Source organism: Ornithorhynchus anatinus, chromosome X1, assembly GCF_004115215.2.
Source record: "Ornithorhynchus anatinus isolate Pmale09 chromosome X1, mOrnAna1.pri.v4, whole genome shotgun sequence".
Classification (NCBI taxonomy): Eukaryota; Metazoa; Chordata; class Mammalia; order Monotremata; family Ornithorhynchidae; genus Ornithorhynchus; species Ornithorhynchus anatinus.
In genome coordinates this window covers 105,871,881-105,898,183 of record NC_041749.1, presented here as the reverse complement: position 1 = coordinate 105,898,183, position 26,303 = coordinate 105,871,881, and the positions used below count along the sequence as shown (strand labels likewise).

At 50.2% G+C, this 26,303-nt stretch overlaps 1 protein-coding gene across 5 annotated transcripts in view; it reads left to right on the top strand.

Moving 5' to 3' along the window:
- Positions 1-16: 16 nt before the first annotated feature.
- The window catches only part of SPPL2B (signal peptide peptidase like 2B), a 46,707-nt gene continuing 20,420 nt past the window's right edge, over positions 17-26,303 (top strand). For all 5 annotated transcript variants that reach the window (XM_029051512.1, XM_029051511.1, XM_029051509.1 and 2 more), the window contains exons 1-5: positions 17-156; positions 12,503-12,622; positions 15,689-15,871; positions 19,891-19,980; positions 21,907-22,046. In XM_029051512.1, the coding sequence (XP_028907345.1) occupies positions 91-156; positions 12,503-12,622; positions 15,689-15,871; positions 19,891-19,980; positions 21,907-22,046 (599 nt within the window). In that variant the 5' untranslated portion in view covers positions 17-90. The remainder of the gene's footprint in view (positions 157-12,502; positions 12,623-15,688; positions 15,872-19,890; positions 19,981-21,906; positions 22,047-26,303) is intronic.

Below are 26,303 nucleotides of genomic sequence, written 5' to 3'. Positions count from 1 at the left end.
CCGCCCTCCTCCTCTCCCCTTTCTCCACTTTCTCCGTCTCCCGTCCCTGCTTCTCCTCCCTGCGGGGCCGGGGCCGGGGCCGGAGCCGAGATGGCGACGGGGAGGACTGGGGCGCTGGCGCTGGTCCTGCCCGGACTCCTCCTGCTCGCGGCCCAGGTGAGGGGGTTTGTCCGGGGGTAGGGGATCGGTCCGGTCCCCTCTCGCCCCCCTGAGGGGAGACGGTCTCAGGCCGGGGTGGAGGGGGGGCTGGCCTGGGCCGAGCCCCCCCTCCCGACGCCCGTTCCCCCTTCTCACTTCCCCTGCCCGCCGTTCCCGTCTGCCGCTTTTCTCCCCACTCTCCGCCCTCATCCTATCTCGCGCCCCCCCCCCCCCCCCAAAGGAGTTAACTCTCCGGGTCCCCCGACTCCCTCTTCACCTTCCCCCCCATTTCCTCTCGAGATGGAAGAGAGTCCTGCCATTTCCCCAGAGAGGGTGGGAGGGGATGGGGGGGCGGTTTGGAATCGGAGCCGGGGCCCCCAAGGCCCGGGCGTCCTCGGGCAGAGTGGGGTCCCCTTGTCCCGGCACAAGCCTCAGTGCCCCCTCAGGGAGCGATATTGCCCCTCGGTATCGTCCGGGGAGTAGAGACCCCGGCAGAGCCAGGAATACCCCTGGGATGGTGTCTATTGTGGGGCTCGGCTCTCGGGTACTGGAGGAAATGTTCCCGCAGATAGGGCAGATGAAAGGAAAACACTGCTCTATGTGCCAACTGCAGTACTGCGCCCATTCACCCTCCCTACACTTGAAAACAAAGGGCCTCCAACCTAGTCTTGGATTGTAGTCTAAGAATTTCTCCCGCTGGTGACATTGCCGGAGGGAGGATCACTATAAACGGTGACTCATGGCCCCTTCTTCCCCTGGTGTTTTGCTTTCTTTCGAAGCATTGCTTCTCCCAGAAAAGGGCTCTCTCTCTCTCTCTCTCTCTCTCTCTCTCTCTTTTTTTCCTCCTCTCTCCCAGCGGGAAGCTCCCTCCCGATCAGGAGAACTTCCTTCTCCCGAGTTGTGGTGGAGGACAGGCACTTGGATTCAGGCCCCTTTTTTTAGGAATCCCCAATCCTTCTGGTTTAGGACCTGGGCCCATCGTTCCGGACTTGGGAGTCCCCACAGAGTTTGGGAGAATTTCCCATCTGTTAAATGCAAATTCCTGGATCGGAATGAAAAAGGTGGCCGGCCTCTTTACTGATAGATGAAATTTCATTTCCCCGCTTCTCCTGGAAAATCACTTTGTTTTACACTCTGTCTCAAGGAAAGCCGGGAAAAGAACTTTCACTCCATCAAATGAACTTTTTTTAAAAAAAAAATAAAATGCAAAAATACTCATTTGCGGCTAAGGTCAGGAAATAGTAATTCCTTGCCAGGAAAGCATATTGTAGGAGAGACAATGCTCTGGGATAAAATGGTGGCCTTCCCGGATTTTTTGACTTAGCCGACTGAGCGTCGGTCAAAGCCGTTGCTGTCGGTGAGACTCCATCCCTAACTTTCGCTCACGTTCGTTTGCGTAGCTGAGCTTTTTTCGATCCCCCAGAAGAGGTTTGAATGTAGCTGAGATTTAGATCCCTGATCTATTGTGTTTCTCTCCAGGGCTATTATCATCGCAGCTTCCAGAGGGTACTAGTATTCCATAGTATTGACTCTTCAATCGGTCTATTGCGTGCCTTTATTTTTTTCAGTATTGTCATGCCAACCCATCAGCCACCTAGCACCGTGTAGATCTGTCTGTTATTTGCATACTTTTCAGGGTTTTAGAAAAATCGTGTCTCTCTTACTATTATGCCGAAGCGTACGTTTGGCGATTTGTATCCGCTTGCCTCCCTCACTAGATTGGAAGATCCTCAAGGGCAGGAACTGCATCTTTTCCATTTTTTCTATCCACGTAGAGTTGTACTGTGTGTGCGCGGAGTGGTCGGGACTGTGGATCTCTTGTTGGCCTCTTCGGCCAGACACACACACGCCCGGAGGTGAATGTCGCCATCAGCGGCATCACCTTCGAGTACAAAAGACAGCTGAATATAGTCTAAACGCCCTTCATACTTGAAGACTTCTATCGCGTCTTCCGAAACGGCTGGTGGGGTAGACACTCGAAACATGCTGTTGATGATAATGGTTGTTTGGGGGGCTAGGGAGTGGGCAACCGGGGGGAGGAGGGCTGGTGCATGCCCCCATACTGAGGTCTTTAGGTGGCCCAAGTTGAGCAGGCCTGAACAAGGCAATATTTTAAACAAGTGTTCTTAACGTACACTTGAATAATAATAATAACGGCATTTGTTAAGCACTTACTGTGTGCTAAGCACTGTACTGAGTGCTGGGGTGGATACAAGCAAATCGGGTCAAATACAGTTTCTGTCCCTCGTGGGGCTCATAGTCTCAAGAATCTCCATTTTCCAGATGAAGTAACTGGGGCACAGGGAAGTGAAGCAAGCTGCCCAAGGTCACCCGACACACAAGTGGCAGAGCCGGGATTAGGACTCACGATCTTGCGACTCCCGCTTCCGTGCTCTATCCACTACGCCTCGCTGCTTTTCGTAAGAAACTTGAATGGTTTCTTACGAAAACCAGGAAGCCTTTTAGCCAGCTCCTTTAATGAAAACAGTATCGTCATCGTCAGTGGTACTTACGGGTGCAGAGCGCCGTACTAAGCGCTTGGGAGAGTTCACTATAACCGAGTTGGTAGGCACGTTCCCTGCCCGCAACGAGCTTACGGGCTGGAATATCTTAAGTGGGGAACTTCTCGGATGGTTTCCCTCTTCAGTTCCCTAAGGTCCCGTCTCTTCCGAGAGACCTTCCCTGACTAAGCCCTCTTTTCCCCCGGCTCTCTCTCCCTTCTGGGTCACTTTGATCTGTGACCTTGGGGCATTTGATACTCACCCCACCCTCAACCCCACTGTCCTTATGTACATTATATACATATTTCTATTATTCATTCAAGCGTATTGAGCGCCTACCGTATGCAGAGCGCAGTACTAAGCGCTTGGATGTCTGTCTTAATGTCTGTCCCTCTAGACTGTAAGCTCATTGAGGACAGAGAACAACGTCTGCCAACTCTTTTGTTCGCCCCCAAGCACTCAGTACAGTGCTCTGCTAAGCATTCAGTAAATACCATTTAAAGATGATGATCTGGCGGCAGAGAATCCTGCGGAAAGAGGGTGTATTTGCGGAAAGGGGGCAGACAGAGTAGGTAACTTTTAGTGGTGAACCTGTTACGGCAGAAGGACCCGGTGGCCCCTTCCGTAATCACTAGTCTAACAGAAGTGTCGGTTACCTCCGTTTGGCTCTGGATGGTGGTGACCATTGAACAAGTGAGGCTGTCCAGGGCAACGGCCTAAAATTTTAAGACGACTAGGATGGTGTAACAGTTTGGGACTGGATTGACCGACTGACTGGGTGGACAGCTTCTTGTCCTTTGGCTTTCACGCCAGCAGTTAAGCAAAGCAGGCTTGCTCAGTTATTTCAGATTATCAGTCGATGGAATGCAGGCGTGCCCATTCAGAAAACTGCAAAAAGAAATAGAAGCAGCGCAGTCTAGTGGATAGAGCATGGGTCTGGGAGTCAGAAGGACCTGGTGTTCCAATCCTGGCTCTGCCACTTGTCTGCTGTGTGTCCTTGGGCAAGTCATTTCGATAATAATAGTAATAATGTTGATGATGGTATTTGTTAAGAACTTACTATGTGCCAAGCACTGTTCTAAGCTGCTGGGGTAGATAGAATGTTATCGGGCTGTCCCACGAGGGGCTCACAGTCTTAATCCCCATTTTACAGAGGAGGTAACTGAGGCACAGAGAAGTGAAGTGACTTGCCCAAAGTCACACAGCTGCCAGGTGGAGGAGCCGGAATTAGAACCCAAGACCTCTGACTCCCAAGCCCGTGCTCTTTCCACTAAGCCACGCTGCTTCCCCCTACTTTACTTCTCTGGGTCTCAGTTGCTTCATCTGTAAAATGAGGATTTTACAGACTGCGATCCCCTTGTGGGACATGGACTGTATCCAACCTGATTAGCTTGTGTATACCCCAGCGCTTAGTTCAATGCCTGGCACATAGTAAGTGCGTAACAAATACCCGCCAAAAAATGGAAGTTGGCCTCAGATTATGCCTTTAATCCTCCAGGAGATTTTTCAACTCAGGGCATCAGGCAGAGTCCTTGAGACTATCCTCCCGGAATTTGTGTCTCTCTCCCACCGTGAATGTTCTTGAGGTGTCCTCCCAAGGGGACATCGAGTAGATCAGGGCCCTTTTTCAGCTGTTTGGTGTGATGAACTGTTGCAAAATCTGCGGACCAAGGTTGCATACATAAATTCCAACTCCACTGGGGTGACGGGTGATAACTCGCCCCCCTACCCCTTACATCCAGAGAGGGATCCGAGGTGGAGACAAGATGGTGGCTCCGCCTTCTGCCTGCTACCAGCAAGATGGGGAGGAGGAGGAGGAGGAAGAAGAGGAGGAAGCCGCTGCTACTTTTCAAGGCGGCACCAGGGTTCTCTTCCCCCCAAGGAAGCACCTTTATTTAAGACTTCCTCCATCCCTGCCGATGAACCCAGACAGCCTGGGAGACCCTCCGAGAATGGGCAAGGGGTTGGCGCTCTGGAGCTGCAGTGGCGTGGCCCCCCTGTGGGGCCACCCGAGTGCCGCCTCTTCCCGGCCGGGATCCCCATTTGCCACGGCAGCTGCTGCCACGGCGGAAACATCCCAACTTCATCAACATGGCCGTGGATGCTGGCCCAAAAGGGGCAGCGCTTGTGCAGTCTTGAGGTGGTTGGGTTGGAGGTGCCTATGCCGCAGTGGACCTGGTACGCCCGCCCCTATCCCGACCCCGGTGGATTCCCCCCAGGCTGCCTGGGTGATCAGTCAATCAGTCATATTTATGAGCACTTACTGTGTGCAGAGCACTGTACTAAGCGCTTGGGAGGGTACGATATAACAGTTGGTAGTCACGTTCCCTGCCCACAACGGGCTTACAGTCCAGAGGGAGGACTGGGCTTCGGAGTTGGGGCTGAGAGGAATCATTCGCACCCAGTCCTGGTGCCCAGTGAAGATCTGAGAAGCAGTGGTGATGGAAGAGGAGAAGCAGCATGGATGAGTAGTAACATTTTCCATTTTCCTTCTCTTCCCCCCCCCCCACCTCTCCCCAGTTCTCTCCTCCGCCCTCTTACTCTCTCTTTCTCCCTATTGAATCTTTTCCTACTTTCTCCCCATATTCTTCCTCTGGTCCACTGAAAGCCTGGCCCCTCAAATCTCCACCCCCAAGTTTGCCCCTATGCTCAAAATGCAAAATTGGCACTGGTGTCCTGGCTCACCAGCCGGCAACGGAGAAATCCAACCTGTAGCCTAAGGCTTTCAGTAGTGGATCAGAACCGAAAGATGCCCCTGAATAATTCTGCCGCCTGGGCACCGTGCACCAGCTGGCAAAGAACAGAAGAACAAATGAATAAAAAGTCCACCTGGCCTTCAGGAGGCTGGTAGAATGGAGGCAACAGGGCTGCATCAGGTTGTAGATGAGGGTGGGCAAAATTGAGCCCATGGATCACCGGTCTCTCCTACCAGCCTCCAGGTCTGCCATGAGTACACCACACGCTGCTCCTCTCGGGCTCACGTTGTGCCAGTGGGTTGCTCGCTGCATCTGGGAATGGCTCCGGGCCAGGTAGGAGCTGCTGCCGCAGGCAGAGCTGCTGCAGACGAAGGCAGCTGAGTCTTCCAGGCTTTAGACACCTCCCCGCGCTTACCCTCCCCGCAGTGGGGTGCCAGCTCTCCGCCCGCTTCGACGTACTCCGTAAGCGGCCCCCGGCCTCCCCCGTTCTAGGTCTCGCTAAGGTCCGAAATGCTCCTTTTATGGCTGGGATGCTTAGGCCCGCCGCAGATGTCGCATCCGGTCGCTCGAGCGGTTTCGTTGGCTTCACCTATGAGTCATGCCTAAGTGGCAAGACCCCAACCGGGAAGTCCTAGTACGCAGTGTTGCTGCGACGTAACTCCGGAGGACTGGACATGGGCAAAAGATTAACGACAGCCGGCAATGAAACAGTTGCCCTTAAGCAAGCCCAAGTAGGGCGACCTTAAGAAGTGAGTGAAGACACACCGCAACACGGCTTTGAGCTGCGAGGCATAGGCGTGGCGTGTTGGGAAGCGGCAGCTGCAGCCAGATCTACCAGGCTCGCAGCTCTCTGGTACTGTGGCTTGGGATCGTGGGGCGGTTTGGCGTAGAAGTGGGATCCTTGTAACGGCGGTGCTCAGGTGTTGTCTGGGAAGGGGTGATTTGCCAGGAGGAGGTAGATAGAGAAGTTGGCGGTTGGGAACGTGCCTGCCTGGCCTCCCGGGTTACCCACACCCTCCCCGTGAGCATCCTGGAGAACGCTCCTCTGAATTACCATTTCATCATTATATATCGAGTGCCTCCTCCCTCCTCTGGGCAGATTTACAGTTCTGGGGGCTTGGGAAGATCCAATGGGATTTCAAGACCCAGATCCCACCCTCAAGAAACTCACAGTTTAATGGGAGAATGAGGCAGGCACAGATTGCAAATGTACATAAAGGCCAAGAGACGAGAGCAGGAGTTTTGGTGCAACTGATGAAAGCAAAAGGGGGTCATTCAATTAAATGAAATTCACAAACAGAGCTCCCCGGGGCCTGATGAGGTCTGGGGAGGGATTAATCTGGGAATGCTCCCTGGAGGAGGTAAGAGGTAATAATATTACTCAGTGTCACCTATGCACTTGGATCTGGACCCTTTAATCCCTTGATAGTCATCCCATCCTCAGTCCCAAAGCACTTATCTCCATATGCGTTATTTATTTTCATGTCTCTCCTGAAAATGACGGTATTTGTTAAGCGCTTACTAGGTGCCAGTCACTGTTCTGAGCGCTGAGGTAGATACAAGGTAATAGGTTGTCCCATGTGGGGCTCACAGTCTTTAATCCCCATTTTACAGATGAGGTAACTGAGGCACTTGGAAGTTAAGTGACTTGCCCAAAGTCACCCAGCTGACAAGTGGCTTAGCCAGGATTAGAACTCACGACCTCTGGCTCCCAAGCCCCTGTGCTTTCCACTCACTAAGCCACGCTGCTCCCGAATTGTATATTCCAAGCTCTGCACGTAGTAAGCGCTCAATAAATACCATTGAATGTATGCTCCTAGACAGTAAGCTCTTGGTGGGCAGGGAATGTGCTTACCATCTGCTGTACTCTCCCAAGCACTTAATACAGTGCCCTGCACACAGTAGGCGCTCAGTGAATATGATTGATTCAATTATCAGGCACCCACTGGGTGCAGTGCACTCTACTAAGCACTTGGAAAGGACATGGCGCATTCCCTGTCCACAGGGAGCTTACACTCTAGTGGAGAAGACATAAAATATTTACAAATAGAGTAATCAGAGAAGCAGTGTGGCTTAGTGGAGAGAGCATGGGCTTGGGAGTCAGAGGACAGGGTTCTAATCCCAGCTCTGCCACTTGTCTGCTGTGTGCCCTCGGGCAAGCCACTTAACTTCTCTGTGTCTCAGTTACGTTTTCTGTAAAATGGGGATTAAGACTGTGAGCCCCACTTGGGCCAACCTGACTACCTCGTATCTACCCTAGTGCTTGGCACATAGTAAGCATTTAACAAATACTATTATTATTATTAATCAGGATAAATGAGTGTACAGTTATGCTGTAAGCAGGGACTGTGTCTGCTAAATCTGTTGTATTGTTCTCTCCCAGGCGTGGCTCAGTGGAAAGAGCCTGGGCTTTGGAGTCAGAGGTCATGAGTTCGACTCCCGGCTCTGCCACTTGTCAGCTTTGTGACTGTGGGCAAGTCACTTCACTTCTCTGTGCTTCAGTTACCTTATCTGTAAAATGGGGATTAACTGTGAGCCTCACGTGGGACAACCTGATTGCCCTGTATCTACCCCAGCGCTTAGAACAGTGCTATGCACATAGTAAGCGCTTAAATACCAACATTATTATTATTATTATTACTCTGCACATAAGTGTTCAGTAAATGCCACTGATTGATTAAGTTGCGTAAATACTGAGGATGGATATGTAAATGAGTGTTAGAGATGGCAGATGGATTTATAAAACTCAGGATGCTGGGAATTGAGAAAAGCTTGTTGGAGCAGGTTGGATCAGGATGGGGAAGGGTTTGGCAACTGACACAAAAGTAAAGACGAAATAATAGAAATACAAAAACAACAGAAGAACAGCACAAGAAGCAGCATGGCCTAGTGGTTAGAGCACAGGCCTGGGAGTCAAAAGGACTGGGTTCTAATCCCAGCTCTGCCACTTGTCTGCTGTGTGACCTTGGGCAAACTTCTCTGTGCTTCAGAGAGCCAGAGACTGTGTGCAACCTGATTAGCTTGTATCTACCCCATAGTTTAGTACGGTGCCTGGCACATAGTGCTTAACGAGTGTTTTTTGGTCGGGGGGGAGCCCAGAAAAGGCCAGGTCCCTTGGAAAGGGTGAGGTCCTTAGGGTGTGGGGGCCCAGATCATCCAGAGTTCAGTCACAACCGACTGTGATTTTTCTAGTCTTCTAAAATTGGGCACATGTAGAAGGTTTGGGAGGAACAAAGAGAGCAACATGGAGAGCAGGTGAAAAGAGAGAGGATGTGTAAGGAGGGGCAAATTGGTGGAGAGCCTTGAAGCTGATTGTGAAGAGTTTTCGCTTGGTGCCGAGGGAGGTGGGAATAATAGTATTCTGTCACTTGTTAGTCAATCATTAATTGAGTGCTTACTGTGTGCAGAGCACTATACTAAGCACTTGGGAGAATACAATCTAACAATCACATTCTTTGCCCACGAGCAGCTTAGGGTCTAGAGGGAGAGACAGATCTTAATATAAATAAAATTACAGATATGTATGTAAGTGCTGTGGGGCTGGGAGGGGGAATGAATACAGGGATCAAGTCAGGGTGACACAGAAGGGAGTGGGAGAAGGGGAAAGGAGGGCTTAGTCAGGGAAGCCCTCTTGGAGGAGACGTGCCTTCAGTAAGTGCCTTTGAAGCAGTAACTGTGTAATTTATGAAGAGGGAAGGCATTCCAGACCAGAGGCAGGATGTGGGCGAGAAGTCGATGGCAACGTAGACGAGATCGATATACAGTGAGTAGGTTAGCGTGAGAGGAGCAGAGTGTGTGGGCTGGGTTGTAGTGGGAGAGTAGCAAGGTGAGGTAGGAGGGGGCAAGGTGCTAGAGTTCTTTAAAGTCGATGGAAAAGAGTTTCTGTTTGATGAGGTGGATAGGCAACCGCTGGAGGTTCTTGAGGATTGGGGAAGCATGGACTGAATTTTTTTTGTAGAAAAATGTTCCAGGCAGCAGAGGGAAGAAGGGACTAGATTGGGGAGAGGCAGGGAGGTCAGCAAAGAGGCTGATAGAATAATCAAGGCAGGATAGGATAAGTGAGTGGATTAACACGGTAGCAGTCTGGGTGGAGAGGAAAGGGTGGATTTTAGCGATGTTGTGAAGGTTGAACTGACAGGATTTAGTTGGTGGATTGAGTATGTGGGTTGAATGAGAGCGGGGAGTCAAGGAAAATGCCAAGGTTATGGTATTGTGAGACAGGAAAGATGGTGATGCCATCTACAGTGATTGGAAAGTCAGGGGAAGGACAAGGCTTGGGTGGGAAGCTAAGGAATCTGCCGTGTGACGCTGGGCAAGTCACTTAACTTCTCTGTGCCTCAGTTACCTCATCTGTAAAATGGGGATTAACATTGTAGCCCCATGTGGGACATGGACTGTGTCCAACCCGATTAACTTGTATCTGCCCCAACACTTAGTACAGGGCCAGGCACGTAGTAAGCATTGAACAAATACCATATAATAATAATAATGACTGTGGTATTTGTTCAGCACTTACTACTTGCCAGGCGCTCTACTGAGCTCAGGGGAGGTACCCGATAATTGGGTCAGATCCAGGCTCTGTGTCACATGGGGTTCACAGCCTAAGGGGAAGGGAGGAGGGTATTGAATCCCCATTTTGCAGACGAAACTGAGGCACAGTGAAGCGACTTGCCCAAGGTCACAGGCAGACGTATGGCGGAGCCAGGGTTAGAATCCAGGTCCTCTGACTTCGAGGCCCGAGCTCTTTCCACCTGGTCATGCTGCTTCTCTTCTTAGGAAGGCGTTGAAGGTGAGCAGACCATGGATTGAGAGATTTCAGCAGATAGAGTTCCTTGAAAGGGATAAAGGGCCAAGCAGTGGATTGGAGACGGGAATGTTGAGAGCAAGGCTGGCAGCTCCTTTGCCCCTCATATTGCCGTGACCCTTGACCTCCTAGCCCCTAGCTCTCCAAATTCATAAGCAGCACGAGCACCCCCGGGTCAGTCAGTCGTTAGTGGTATTCTTTGAGCACTTACTGTGTGCAGAGCACTGTACAGAGTGCTTGGGAGAGTACAGCATAACAAAAAAGACACATTCACTGCCTGCAACGAGCTTACAGTCTAGAGGATCTGAGTGGAGGATGAGGAAACCGGAGAAAGTAGGATGGTGGTTTGATATCTTTGCAGCTGAGGTAAAAGAACTTGGTCTTGGCGTAGAGGATTTAGTCACCAGTGACTTTGGCAGTAGCACATAAGGGCAGATTGTAGGGGTGCAGACCTAGAGAGTGGCCAGATGGACTATTGGCAGCTTGGGAGGGGTGTGGGCCCGAGCCCTTGTTTGTTTCTGCCACATGGGTCATTTCACAGATCTGGTCCTGTCCAGGGCTTTCCGCCCCCCTCCTCTCTGGTCAGAGCATTGTCCTTTCGCTGATGAGCCAGCTTAATGCTCATGTTGCTTCTCTGCTGTTCCTACTCCCTCTATCTCCCCGTCTCTTTTCCCTTTCCCTCTTGCTACCCATCACTTCTCCTTTCTGCATCCCATCCTGACGTGGGGGGATTCAGCTGGGGGTGTCAGAGCCCCGCTGGAAGGAGCCAACACTCTTCCCCCTGCTTCCTTTGCCGGGTCTTTCCCTCACAGGACACACTTAGCAGCACTGGAGTTTGGGCCGGAGTTGGACTCTCCAGAGCCAATTACGTGGTCCAAAATAAAACAGCAGCTTGCAAACCGAGAGGAGGGAGCATTTGACTCGGGGTGTAGCGGGGCCTGGCTTGACGGTTTGAATGGACGTACCTTGCAGTGCCCAGGTTGCACGTCGCCTCTGCCCTTTGTAAGCGCTGGACGACGTAGAAAGAGCAAACCCAACAGCTCTTCGTTCAGCTCGGTCGCCAGCACGGTGGTGAAAAGCCGGCCTGGATAAGACCCAACTTCCAGATCATAACCTGTGGCTTCCGCTCGGGTCCCCACAACACGGAGCTTGGTGCTGGTACCGCTCTTACCCAGATGGCAATAGAGTAGTCTTAAAGCAAAGCAGTGTGGCCTAGTGGAAAAAGCACTGGCCTGCGAGTCAGAGGATCAGGGTCTTAATCGCGGCTTCGCCACCTATGTGCTGTATGACCTGGGGCAGTCGCTTCTTTTCTGTGCCTCAGTTACCTCATCTGTAAAATGGGGATTAAATCCTCCCTCCGACTTAGACTATTGGACAGGGTCTGTGTCCCTGTGTCTGACCCGATTATCTTGTATAATCTAACTCAGCGTTTAGTACGGTGCTTGGCACATAGGAAGCTTTTAACAAGGACTATTTTTTTTTTTTAAAAAAAGATCATTTTGGGAACTCCGGGTTTCTTTCTTTGGCCAGTTAACAGTTCTGGTGAAGCCGGGAGTAGGTGCTTTCCAGCAAGAATCCTCAGCCCCAGGAAGCAAGATGCATTTCCCTATTACCATGACAGATAGCTTCTACATTTAGCATGAGTTTGTGGGAAGCCCGCAGTGATGGATTAAATGGAAAGGTGATCCGATCCAGAGCCTCTAAGAAGGAGGCCTGGGAGGCCTAGGGGGTGGGTCTTGCCTGCGGACCCTTCAACCCCCCAACAGCAATCGGGAAGCCGGGCTTCCTTTGTGGCGAAGGAGCGAGAGCGGACGGAGTCAGGGAGCCCAGGTTCGAGACTTACCGGATCTCTGTGGCCCCGTGCCCCTCCTTTCCTCTCGAGGATGTTGGAATGATTAGTGAGAGAGGGTTTGTGAAGGAAGGAAGGCAAAACCACACTAGAAGACATTGGTGCTGCTCTGTTCTGCTCCATAATCGGATCCCAAATTGAAAATCTGCTCCTCCGCTGCTGCTGGGGGTTGTGGGGAGACACTTTCGCCTTTCCTCCGTGCGGCCCCGGGAGAGAAAAGAGCACCCACCAAGGACTCAGTAGGAACAGTTCCAGCACCCTGCAAACAGTCCTCCACCGTTGATTGTGACCCCTGTGTGGGACTATGTGCTTGGCTTTATTGTAAGTGATTCATAGAGACCATCTCGTACTTAATTTGAGGGTTGTGTCCTCCCATGCTTGCCGATCGCCCAAAAGACCCTTCTCTTAGTTCTCTTGGCCCCTTGATACAGTGTTCTGCGCATAGTAAGCACTCAGTAAGTGGCATTGATTGATTATTTGGTCCTTGAGCCTAACCCCTGTCTGGTGGTTTCAGGTGACCTGCGAGTATGGAATGGTCCATGTGATTCCCGAGATGGGGGATGCCAAGGGAAAAGACTATTGCATCCTGTTCAACTCTCAGTGGGCCCATCTGCCCCATGATCTCAATAAAGCCGTAAGTACCGTAAATATCTGAGCTAAGTGATAAGGGGTCCCCAAATGTCTGGGATTCCCAGGACCCTTGGATCCGGACTATGGGGCCTCGGTGTGCTTTCCGTGAATTTCCCCATGCCCTTTTGGTCCATTAACCCGCCAAACCCTCGTGATCAGGAGCCTTATACAGCTTTGTGTATGGGAGCAGCCATGCTGCACTCAAAAAGCTGGAAATCAAAGGGAAAGACGTCCTTTGACAGGATAGCCAGGGGCTGCAGAGAAGCTGCCTAAATGAACCGTTCTCTAAGAAGTTAAGTGAAAGCCACATATGCAGCCTACGGTTTGTTCTCTTAGCGAATCACCTTCTTTCTGGGTGATTGCCGAACCAATTCCAGGGACCTGCAATTGATGCTTTTGTGAAGAGTCCTTTATTCAGAAGCCACAGACTGCCAGGATGAGTGGTTTAGAACCAGGGGTCAAGGCACCGGGACTCATAAAGCCTGTTCCTGGTCTGATACTGTTTGAAGTGGATGATTCACAGAACTGCTTGATGTAAATTCATCTGTAACTCTTAGGGTATAATCTAGCCTAGAACTGTGGGAGCAGGTGGGAAGTATGTAACCCCAGTATGAGGCTGCCTCCTGGACATAGGAGTGAAGCCAAGAGTTTAAGCTTGTTCCCAAGGGCCCTTATGAGACTCAGGGAGGGGTTTGCGAGAGGACACCATCACTGGGAAAAAAATACCCCAAAATACCCCAAAAAAATACTTGGGGTCCCCTAGCAGCTCTGCAGTTGGGGAATTCCCTATCCTTTCTGCCTTGGCTCGGGGCTGTCAGGTAGGGGGCTTCCCTGGGGTGTGGTCGTGGATCTGGAGGGCCTGTGGACCTTACCCGAGCATCGAGGATATTATCAGCATCCCGGGGTCCTCTTGGCTCTTCAGAGGCCCAAGCAAGCGCGAGGTGTCTTGGGGACGGACCTCCCCACGCCCTTCCCTCTCGGAGCCGAGTAAATAGTTCGGCTGCTCTCGGGGGGCTCCGGCCTCAAGGAGCTTGAGAGCCTTCGGGTAGGGCCTTGCGTGGGCTCAAAATCTGGGGCTGGCCCAGTACCGATCCTTGCCTGGGCCAACTCATTCAGACCTGGTTCCAGCTAGGGAATTCTGATCACCTTAGATAGATGGGGTTGGGAGCAGAGAAGGATAGCCGAAGCAGGGAGCTGGGAGGGGGAAAGAGGAGGGTGGAGTAGGGAAAGGCAGAAGAAAAGGAGAAGAGGGAGTGGGAAAAGAGAAGTAGGAAAGGGGGAGAAGGGAGAGGATATTCCTTTACCACCACTACCCAAATGGCAGGAATCTTGGAAACCCGACTTGGGGCGGACCAACTGAGCCAGTTGCTGCTCCTGTCCAGGTGATGGCTGTGGTGCTATCGTTAGTCTTGGCTCAAGTGGCCTGTTCCGTGTTGGGCCGTGGCTGCCATTCCTCTCCCTCCCCACCCCCAGCCAAGCGGAAGCAGCAGTGAGCTCGGCCCAGCCATCCTGGAAGCTCGCAGTATTCATGCTCTGGGGTGACGGCGGGGTGTGATGGAAGCCTGAGGACCGTGACTGTTCTGCCCATTTTGGAGATTCTGGTCAGATACGTGAGGCACACCAAACCCGGAATGCCCTGAAACTCATCTTTAGGGTCTCCGGTGGCCCAACAGCCCACTGGGCAATATCTCAAATCACTTTTGGTTTGAGGCTAAATACAACTGGTGTGGTGTCGTGGCTGAGACTAAGCAGGTGGCACTAACAGGAGTTAATTACTAGGCCAGACCCAGACAGGAACTGGGGCAGGGCGGGCTAGGCCCCGGATAGTCCACTTGGGCAAGCTTCCACACCACAGATTTCTACCCAACCTCCTCCTTAGCCTTTTCTGGCATTCCCCTGCTGAACGCTTCCCTCCGACCCCGTAGGGGGTGTGGAGACCCACCGTCGTGTCATACCTGGCACCACCCGTCTGCTTAGCAACACTGCCCTCAGCTGCAGGAAGTTAGTGCCAGTTTCCCCCACAGTCATTCCCTCAGCAACTCACCCACCACTCCATATGTCCCCCAGCTCTCTTCCCCAACCCAATACATTTGCAGTATTTATGGGGGGCTGCCCCTGTCCTCGGCTTTCCTTCCTGGGTTCAGTTCCCCCGAACGTATCCCCCCATAACCTCTGGTGATCCCACTACCATGCTCAGGATTCAGCCCTCCTCTCCCTGCTGAATCTCCCCATCTGAATTGTGATTACTTTTCAGGCCGGTGATATTTTTTGCACATATTCCCAGCTCTATTTTTAAGTGCCCGGGGTGAGTGGAAAACCTGTTGTTTACGAGGCTGCGTTATTTCTCTGACAGTTTGGTAAAAAACTGGGAACAAAAGCCATATTGTTTTTTTCAAATCAGTGGCTGAGAGTGCAGGGGCCCTGGCTTAAGGAGTTAAAGGAGAGGCGGTGGTAGAGTAAAGGAACGGATTTGCACCCGGATGCCGCTGTGGAACTTGTCACAGTCCTGGGAGCGCACTCTGTGGTGCAGATGGCAAACGTCATCTTTATTTCTCAACTGGGTAAACAGAGGCAGGGAGGAGTGAGCTGGATCAGGGAATGGGTCCCAGGGTTAGAAACCGATCCCCGGAGGGAACCATGACTCATTGGTGACCACAATCCTGTTGTAAGTTTTTTGGGGTTTTTTCTTCTGTGGTTTTTTTTTCTCCGAAGTACACTCAGTTCTGTGACAATGGGTGCTTCCGTTCCATGTTTTGGCTAGAACGTTGTGAGAGAATTAAGGAAGGTTTGCCCCACAAAGCGGACCTGTTAGTTTAAAGCATACCACGATATCAGGAGGAACCGGTTGTCCTCACGTGCCTGGTGTCAGAGCGGGGATGAATACCTCAGCGTGACTTTTCCCTAACACAGGTTTTTGCAAAACCATTGCCTATAGTACTCTAGAGCCGGGTGTAATGAAAATCGTGCAGGAGAGATTGATTTTTTCTGACATTTCCAATGTAGAACGTCCCCTATTTTCTCGACTTTGCTCCAGAAACGGAATCTGCAACTAATGCATCTTTCTCTTCAGTCTCTGTTACAGCTTCAAGACCAGACAGTGTCTGTCTTGTGTTCTCCTTCCGATGTCCCCAGTGGGGGATTTAGCAACCGAATCCCCATGGTGATGCGGGGAAACTGCACCTTTTATGAAAAAGTGAGGCTGGCTCAGATCAACGGGGCTCGCGGGCTGCTGATCGTCAGCCGAGAGAAGCTGGTGAGGCTCTTCTGGACTCTGATTTGCCGCTACTCCCAAAAACCCATACCATAAACTCTTCTGTACCGGGTATTAGAGCCGTTTTCCTGAAGCCCTTCTTTCCCAGACGACTTTCAGGGTTAAGAGGCCTTTAAGTATTGGGCAATGGGGTATCCCTCCACGGTGGCTGTCTAACCTCGTCCCAGTGAGAGACTGTAACTACCAGCTCAGAAATATGAGTGAGGAGGACAGCGTGTATTGGGCCCCTAAGGATCAGGTCATTACTAAGAGATCCGTTTGCTCATCTCTAGGCATCCCAAGTAGAGGACACGAGGGCTGAAACAGGAAGTTGTGCCAGTTGGAAATTTCAGGAGGTTCAAAAGGGATTTGGGTAGATCCAAGGTGGAGTGGTAGAAGGAAAGTCTGGGGTGTTAAGCGGTCCCTTCTTAACCAAGAGGATGGGAGTCTAGGAGGGCCATCAGCCCACTGTTACTCTAAGCATCCTGTGCCACTGTCAGAGACAGAGTCCTGGATTGGTAGGCCATGGATCTGACCCGGTAATGGTATCACTACTTAGGGATGCTCTGACAATTTCGGTAATTATATTTTTTTTTCCTCTGGCTATAACCTCTCTCATCTATGCCGTTCGGTTGGCTAGGATTTTGGGATGCTAATGCCCTGGCGGGCAAGATCAGACAGTGGGCAATAAGGGCTTTGCTGTTGGGGCACAGAGCGAGGGGGCTGTTGCGGGCACCGGTAGATCCTTGATCTCCTGACTCCTAATCTCACTTGGATCTCACTTGCAGCTCTTGGATCAATCTTTTTCTTCTCCCCCTTATCAACAGGCCGTTGACTGCTTTTAGACCTCGGAACACTAACAGCTGCAGCCTGAGTGACTCTAAACCCGAGTTTTCCCTTTCTTTGACTCTCTTTTGCCATCCATTGCCTATGTCAATCAGCCGGTGATATTTATCGAGTGCTTATTGTGTGCAAAGCACTGTACTAAGCATCTGAAAGAGTACAATACAACGGAGTTGGTAGACACATTCCCTGCCCACCAGGGACTTACCGTCTAGAGGCAGAGACAGACATTAAAATAAGTTATAGATTCGTTCATTCATTCATTGAGAGCTTACTGTGTGCAGAGCACTGTACTAAGCGCTTGGAAAAGTACAATGCCATAATAAATGGTGACATTCCCTGCCCACAACGAGATCACAGTCTAGAGTGGGGGAGACAGACATCAATACAAGTTACAGACGTGTACATAGGTGATTTGGGGCTGGGAGGGGGGAAGAGCAAAGGGATAAATAAATATGGACATAAATGCTGTGGGGCTGAAGGTGAGATGAATATCAAGTATTTAAAGGGTACAGGTCCAAGTGCGTAGGCGATAGAGAAGGGAGAGAGAGTAAGGGAAATGAGGGCTTAGTCAGGGAAGGTGTCCTGAAGGGAGATGTGATTTTAATAAGGCTTTAAAGATGGGGAGAGTGATGTTCTGTCAGATTCGAAGGAGGAGGGAGTTCCAGGACAGAGGGAGGACATGACAAAGGGTCGGCAACAAGAAAGACAAGATCGAGATAGATTGAGCACGTTGGCGTTAGAGGAGTGTAGTGTGTAGGCTGGGTTGTAGTAGGAAATTAGCAAGGTAAGGTAGGAGGGGGTGAGCTGATTAAGTGCTTTAAAGCCAATGCTAAGGAGTTTCTTTTTGATCCGGAATTGAATGGGCAACCAGTGGAGGTTCTTGAGGAGTGGGGAAACATGGATTGAACGTTTTTATACAAAATTTATCCAGGCAGCAGAATGAAGTGAGGACTGGAGTGGGGAGAGACAGGAGGCAGGAGTGTCAGCGAGGAGACTGATGCAGCAGTCAAGGCAGGATGAGAGGTGCTTGGATCAGCATAATAGCAGCCTGGATGGAGAGGAAAGGAAGGATTTTAGAGATGTTATGAAGGTAGAACCGACAGTATTTCCTGAAAGAATGAATATGTGGGTGGCATGAGAGAGATGAGTAGAGGATAATGCCAAGGTTTTGCGCTTCAGAGACAGGGAGGATGGCGGTGCTATCTACAGAGATGGGAAAGACAGGGAAAGGGCAGGGTTTGGGTGGGAAGATGAGAAGTTGTGTTTTGGACATGTTAAGTTTGAGGTGACGGCAGGACATCCAAGTAGTCATGTCCTGAAGGCAGGAGGAAATGCAAGACTGCGGAGGAGGAGAGAGGTCAGGACTGGGGAGGTAGATTTGGCAATCATCAGCATAGAGGTGGTAGTTAGGAGCGAATGAGTACTCCAAGGGAGTGGATGGTATGAGATCGGCAAGGGACAGGGGAGCAAGGGAGCGGAGTTCAGTGGAGAGGGCAGTGTTGAGGGGTGGATTTGTTCGTCAAGAGAAAGTTTGGTGAGGAGAGCAAATGGGGTGTGAGGGCTTTAGAAAATGGGTGAGAGGGGCATCAACAATGTCGGAGAAAAGGTGGATCTGCAGGAGTGGATGTGTGGGAGGGAAAGCAGGTGAAGGGGTTGTGGTCGGGTAGAGGAATTTCAGAGTTAGTGAGTGTAATAATATTAATGGTATCTGTTAAGTGCTTACTATGTGCCAAGCACTGTTCTAAGTGCTGGAGAGATTGTACAGTGACTAGTGATGACACGATCGAGCGTGCGTCAGAGTTGGTGAATGGGAGAAGTGAGGTGGAGTAGGACGTCGGTGGAGTTGGGGAGTGAGAGGAAGAAGGTAGGGGAAAGGTCATCGGGAACAACCACGTGGATATTAAAGTCCCCAGTGTAGGAGTGGACAAGGACAGAGAATGTGAGAAAGGGATCAAGATGGTTCAGAAAGATGCAGGAGGATCCTGGCAGGTCATAGTTGACCGTGACTGGTAATTAGAGTGGCAGATGAAAATGGCTCCAAAGGAAGGGAAAGAGAGGGATGGGGGAGGTGGGATGGTGCGAAAGGGATATTGGGGAGCGAGAAGGAAGCCCCCTCCTCCCTCTCTCCCAGTGAGTCTTGGGGAATGGGAGAAGATGAGGCCCCCTCCGGAGAGAGCGGCAGAGGATAGAGTGTCATCTGGGGAGAACCGGATTTCAGTGATGGTGAGAAGGACCAGTGGCTGGGTCAAGAACAGGCCCAGGATGAAGAGAAGCTTTCCATGATGGATCGGGGGTTCCACAGGCCGCACTTGACTGAGGCTACTGATAGGGGATGTGGGGAGGGGAGGTGCTGGATGGGAATGGGCTGGTGAGGCGGGGAGGGGAATGGGAGGTGGCGCTGGGAAAGGGGGACAGGGATGGGGCAGGGGAGAAGGCAAGGAGCAGGGAGAAGTGGGGTGGAGGGGGATGTGGGGTGACTGGGAAGGAAGGATGGGATGAGGGTGGAGGGAGGGGAGGGCGCAAGGGGTAGGGATGGGCTGGATGGGGTGCTGGAAAGGAAGGACAGGGATAGACTGATTAGAGGGAGGGGATGGAGGGGATGTGATGAGATTTGTTTATACTGTTTGTGTATGCTGTTGGGTCTCCTAATCTTCCTCCTGAATTTTGACCCTTTGAATGTTATGCTCCACAAGATCAGGACCAAGGTCTTGTATATTCTTCATGGTACATTTAAAGTCCTGAGTAAATGCGGTGATGGTGATGAGGATGGCTTTGGAGATGAATGACTCTACATGTCCTCCCTAGAGTCAAATGCAAATATTTTTGGAAAGTTTTTTTGAATCTTCTGTCTTAGAAGCAGCTCAGCCTCGGGGAAAGAACCTGGGCTGGGCATCAGAGGACCTGGGTTGTAATCCCAGATCTGCCACTTACCTGCCGTGTGACCTTGGACAAATCACTTATCTTCTCTGGGCCTCAGTTCCCTCATCTGCAGAATGGGGATTCAATACCCATTCTCCTTCCTACTTAGACTGTGAGCGTCATGATTATCTTGTATCCACCCCAGTGCTTAGTCTAGTAGTTAACAAATACTATTATTATTATTATGAGTTAAACCCTCGATGGATCCAGTACTTCATAAACTTTGTAATTTCTCTCATTCCCTTTCTGGCCCTCAGGTTCCCCCTGGGGGCAACCGGTCTCAGTATGAAGAAATCGACATTCCAGTGGCACTGCTTAGCTACACTGATATGCTGGATATTGGCAAGGTATGGTCAACTGCTCGCAGCCTGGAATTCAGTGGCTTGTCGGGTGTCCAGTTGTGTCTCTGAAGGGAGGGAAAGAAGGTTAGAAGCCCTAAAAAGAGGACATTTGGTTCACACCGGAAGTTGGGTGGGTCAAATATATCAGTGGGTTAAAAAGAAAGTTTGGATAAATTCCTAGGCCAGGGGTCCATGACAGGCTACTAGAGGTAAAGGTAGGGATGTTGTTAGGCTTAAGAAAGGTCGATAGAGTTTCATTGGCATTAGGTCTGTGGCCCAGCTTTAGCAGTGAGGCCTAGTGGAAAGAGCATGCTCGGGCCTGGGACTCAGAAGACCTGGGTGCTAATCCTGGCTCCACCACTTGCCTGCTGTGTTATCTTGGGCAAGTCACTTCACTGGGCCTCAGTTTCCTCCTCTGTCAAATGGAGATTCGATACCTGTTCTCCCTCCTACTTAGATTGTGAGCCCCATGTGAAACGGGGACTCTCTCTGACCTGATGATCTCGTATTTACTCCAGCGCCAGTGTCTGTTTATTGTTGTATTGTTCTCTCCCAAGTGCTTAGTACAGTGCTGTGCACCCAGTAAGTGCTCAGTAAATATGACTGAATGAATGAATACAATACTTGGCACATAGTAAGCACTTTATTGTTATCATCAGAGGGAAAAATTAGGTTGTTAGTCTATCCCTAGCCATTAAGGTGGATGTCCAGGAGGTTATCCTAGTATTGTAGTTGGAGACAGAATCCTAGGCTTGATGAACCATCGGTCTGACCCAGTGATGGCATTTCTCATGGTTTGCTGAAATGTCAGGAACAGATGCAGTGGTCCTCAGTCTTTTCCCCATTGGTAATTTTGAGTCATGTGAACCAGTTATTTAGGGAAGAGCATCCTAATTTACACATTTTTCCCTCAGCTCCTCAATCAGATGCCTGTCTTCCCCTTGAAATCAGGGGTTGTACTAGGAGCCAGCAATATTTCAGTCAATCAGTCAATGGTATTTATTGAGCACTTACTGTGTGCAGAGCACCGTAATACGCTCTTCGGAGAGTACAGTACAACAGGGTTGGTGGACAAGTTCCCTGCCCACAGCGAGCTTGCATGATGAGTAGAATAATATAGAAACTCTTAGGATTGATGCAGTTTTTCTTAGGATCAGAAGATCTGGGTGCAGTTTTCCCAAGATCTTCTTATTGGCCATTAGGGTACTTGGTTCCAGGAGTGGATGAGGGTTTCCGAGCTGGCTTTACTCCTTTAAATGAGCAGTGCAGCAGGAAAAAGGGGAAATGTCACCCCTCCTATTTGTGGTTATCGTGCCCCCGAGAACTGTGGTATTTGTTAAGCAATTACTATATGCTAAGTGCCGGGGTAGATTCAGGAGCATCAGGTCAGGTATAGTCCTGTCCCACACAGGCTCACACAGAAGCAGCATAGCCTAGTGGAAAGAGCGCAGGGCTGGAAATCAGAGGACTTGGGTTCTAATTCTGGCCCTGCCACGTACCTGCTGTGTGACCAAGTCACTTAACTTCTCTGTGCCTCAGTTCCCTCATCTGCAAAATGGGGATCCAATACCTGTTCTCCCTTCTACTTAGACTGTGAGCTCCCTCCGTGGGACCTGATTATCTTGTATCTACCCCAGTGATTAGTACAGTGCTTGGCACATAGTAAGTGCTTAAATACCACAGTTATTATTACTATTAGAGTCTAAAGGGCAGGGGGAACAGAAATGAATCCCCATGTTACGGATGAGGAAACCGAGGAACAGAGAAGCCACAGGTCACACAGCAGGCAAGTGGCGGAGCCGGGATTAGAGCCTAGGGCCATGCTCTTTCCACTAGATCATGCTGCTTCTCCTCTAAGGAAAGAAGTTAGTGAGTAGATTTTTTGGGAAATGACTGCCCTTGTCATTGAATTATGGTGTGTCTCTGAGGCAGAATTTTGGCCGACTTGTGAAGGTGGCGATGTATGCCCCCAACGAACCCGTGCTTGATTATAATATGGTGATTATCTTCGTCATGGCTGTGGGCACCGTCGCAATTGGAGGCTACTGGGCTGGAAGCCGAGATGTCAAAAAGTAAGTAGAGTAAATTCATCGGTCCGTGAGCTTTCTCCTCATGTTTTTTCTCTGACTTTCTGGGGCTAAATCCTATCAGTCTTAAAGTTGGTATCCCAGTCTAGAGCCCAGTCAGGACTTTGGAAGACAGAGAATTAAAAAAAAAAAAAAAGGCCACGCTTGGCCTGCTGCCTCTGGGAATAGAGGAAGGCAGGAAGGAGGGGTCTGGGAAATCCAAAATGAGGCATTGTGACAGGACAGATTGTTTGTTTTACAGTATTTGTTAAGCGCTTACTGTGTGTCAAGCACTGTTCTAAGTGCTGGGGAAGATACAAGTTAATCAGGTTGGACACAGTCCCTGTCCCACATGGGGCTCACAGTCCAAGTAAGAGGGAGTAGGATTTAATCCCCATTTTCAGTTGAGGAAACTGAGACACAAAGAAGTTAGGTGGATTGCCCAAGGTCACACAGCAAGCAGTTGGCAGAGTCGGGATTAGAACGCAGGTCCTCTGACTCCCAGGCTTGTGCTTTTTCCATTAGACCACGCTGCAGATCCCTGATGAAGATTTTACTGGTAAAAATGGTTTGATTAAACACTGTTTCACTGAAGAAACTCCTTAGATTTCGCTAGTCAAAAGTAAATGCACAGGCATGGGATAAGGCTAGTAACAGTGATTGGAGCAAACCAATGCCTGTTGGGGAAAAAAAAAAAATCAAATTTCCCAAACTACGTGTTTCTTAAATGGTGCCAGCATAGCCGTGTTTTCAAGCAAAAGAGGTTTGGAAACTAGTTCATTATGTTGCCATTTTTGCCTGATTGACTGAAGGCCTTCAAAGGGCCTCATAGTAAATAAGCTTTGTCTTTTTGCCTTCTTCCTGGCCTACCCAAGATTTCCTGTATATTCCCTTCTCTTCCCCATTTCCTCACTAGCCATCTCGTGATAGCTCTGCCCTATCCCACCGTGCCTCTCCAGCTACCAGCTTGCCCCGATCTCATAGAAAGTAGTCTGTGACTGGTCTGGAAAAGCCTGCAATGTCATTTGTCATTCAAGCGGGAGGAGCGAAGCCATCAAGGTACCCAACATGGGCTGTAGGGCAGGATCGTAAGAACACTGGACAGGCTGAACTCAGGCTTGGTGTCTAGAGCGCTATTCCTCGACTTGAGTTAGCCCAGAGCTTGGACCGGTTGGAGACGGTCTGGTTCGGATGTCTCTCGGGAGCTCCCCCGTTTCAGGCATTTGGAGTTGGGGTTGGGGCAGCCGCAGTGAGGCAGCTGAGGTGCTGTTGCCCACAGGCAGTCGTTCTCTGGGTACCCGCCAGTCAACTCTCCGCAGCTGCACACACATAGCAACGTCCCTGGAAGCGAATCCCAGGCCCAGTTCGAGGTTAACTCCAGTCTGGCCAAGTAGAACTTGGACACCTCGGTCTAGCACGGCTTGGGGCCGGCTGGGAATTTCCAGCTCTTGCTGGACTCTCCTAGAAACTTGGCTCCAAAGTATGCCCCACGTCATGTAATGCTTCCCCTGTGTCCCCCAGTATTTGTTTGTATTGGATTTGCCCTGTGTAGATTGAGATAAAAACTACATTTTGAGCCAAAAAAAACTCAAGAAAGGCAATCATTTCATTTGATTCAGAGAGGCTTGAAGTGTCCAGCAAAATAGATCAATGGAAATTTGTTGAGGGTATATGGAGTGCAATTAAATACTTGAAAGGGTACGACAGAAGCAAGAAACATATTCCCTACCCTCAGGGAGCTTACAGTCACACAATAGAGATAAGAGAGATGGAAAGTATAGTCAATGTGTCTAAATCTCCGCCGTGAGCTCCTAAGCTCCGTGTGGGCAGGGAAGGTGCCTTATGCTTCTGTTGTATTTCTCAAGTGCTTAGTGCAGTATATATTGCATTCAATAGGTGCTCAATAAATCTCAGTACTTTGGGAGGAAGAACAGAGATATTATGGGTAGTAGGCAAACCTATCAATGAAATAACAGAATGAAAAATAGAAACACAAATAAATCTCTAAGTAAGCATCATTGTTGAGAGGAATAAAATTCATAAGCGCTAGGGGTGGCTTCTGGATTGACGTGATTAGACTGTTGGGAATTAATTAGGGAAGCCGTGCTGGGAGAGTTTGGGATTTAATGAGGGCTTTGAAGATGGGGAGAGCTGTGGATTTGGGGTGGGCGGGAGGAGGGAAGGAGTTCCAGACGGGGAGCACAGTGTGAGTGAGGAGTCAGAGTTGGGAGAATTGAGCGAGGTACAATTAGAAGGTGATCTTGGGAGGAGTGAGGAGAGCACAGTGTGAGTGAGGAGTCAGAGTTGGGAGAATTGAGCGAGGTACAATTAGAAGGTGATCTTGGGAGGAGTGAAGAGTGCAAGCTGGGAAGCAGTGGATGAAAAGCACCAATATGGTAAAGCTAGGTTAACTTTCTCTGTCTGCCTGTATCTCTCTCTCTCTCTCCTGTACTTACACCCTTCCTCCCTGGAGTTTCTCTGAGCTGATGTTTTGTTATGATGGATTTTTGTTGCTGAAAAAATATGGGATGTTAATGGGGTGCGGAGAGGGGATTGTTATTTATGACATTTGTTATGCATTTACAGGGTGCAAAGGACTGTATTAAGCTCTGGGGAAAGGTACAGGGATATTCAGAGACAGAGTCTAACTCTCATGGGGTTCAATTCATCGATCCATAGCATTTTTTGAGCGCTTACTGCATGCAGAGCATATACTAAGAGATTGGGAGAAAGTACAGTACAACAGAGTTGGTAGAGATGATCCCTGCCCTCGAAGAGCATACAGTCTAGCGGGGGAGACAGACTTAAAAATAAATGACAAAAGGGAAGCAGCTCACAGTCTAAAAGTGGGGAGGGGGTTGGGCTAAAGGAATCAAATCCCATCGCTCATCCCATACCACTCTACCACAGTTCTGACCCATCCTGTTGCCATGCTCTCTTCCTTCACAGGGATCCCACTGCCTCCTTGACACAGTTACCTCAAAGCTTTCTGCTACAGATTCCCAAGTCCAGTTGCTTAGACAGGTAGAGAGGAATGAATCACCCTAAGCTGCATTTTTTATGGTATTTAAGTGATTACTATGTGCCAGACACTGTACTAAGCACTGGGGTAGTTACAAGATAATTGGGATGGACACAGTCCCTGTCCCATATCAATCAATCAATCGAATTCGTTCAGCGCTTACTGAGTGCCGAACAGTTTCGCGGGCAGCCGAGAGGTCGAGGAGGATTAGGATGGAGTAGAGGCCGTCGGATTTGACCGGAAGATCATTGGTGAACCTCGAGAGGGCGGTTTGTGTGGAGTGAAGGGGTAGGAAGCCAGATTGGAGAGGGTCAAGGAGAGAACTGGAGGAGAGGAATTTGAGACACCGGGTGTAGACTCGCTCAAGGAGTTGGGAGAGGAAAGGTAGGAGGGAGATGGGGCGATAACAGGAAGGAGCCGTGGGGTCGAGGGAGGGAGGGATTTTTTAGGGTAGGGGAGCCATGGGCATGTTTGAAAGCAGTGAGGAAGAAGCCACTGGAGAACGAACAGTGGAAGGTGGCACTTAGGGAAGATGGGAGGGGGCAAGTGGGATGGGGTCAGATGTGCAGGTGGAGGGGAGTGGATTTTGAGAGAAGGCAGAAGATCTCTTGAGATACTGCTGGGAAAGATGGGAGAGTTGGAGGGCCAAGCGGAGGGAGGAGCTGGGGAGGGGCAGGGGAGATTTTGGGGAGATCGCGCTTTATTATTTTCAATTTTTCTCAATAAAGTAGGTAGCCAGGTCATTAGGGGTAAGAGATGGGGGTGGGGGCGGGGACAGGGGGCTTGAGGAAGGAGTTAAACATCTGGAACATATATGGCTCACGGTCTTAATCCCTATTTTAGAGATGAGGTAACTGAGGCACAGAGAAATTAAGTAACTTGCCTGAGGTCACTCAGCAGGCAGACAAGTGGCAGAGCCAGGATTAGAACCCAGGTCCTGACTTCCAGGCTCGTGCTCTAACCATTAGACCACAGTACTTCTCCTGCATTTGATCAATTGCAATTGCACTTTTGTTTAGGACAAGAAAAGGGCAAATTCTGATTTAAAGGTATCCCTACAACACTGCCTCCTGTTGTAACCCATCCTGCCATAGGCCGAGACCAAGGCCCTTGTTATTACTTATACCCAATTCTCTTATAACGGGGAACTGTCTTCTAGCAGAACTCTGCACTCGGGAAAGCTCATGTCATTCCAATGCTGCATTTGTGCACTCAGACCATTTCTTCTGAAGCGTCCTCTA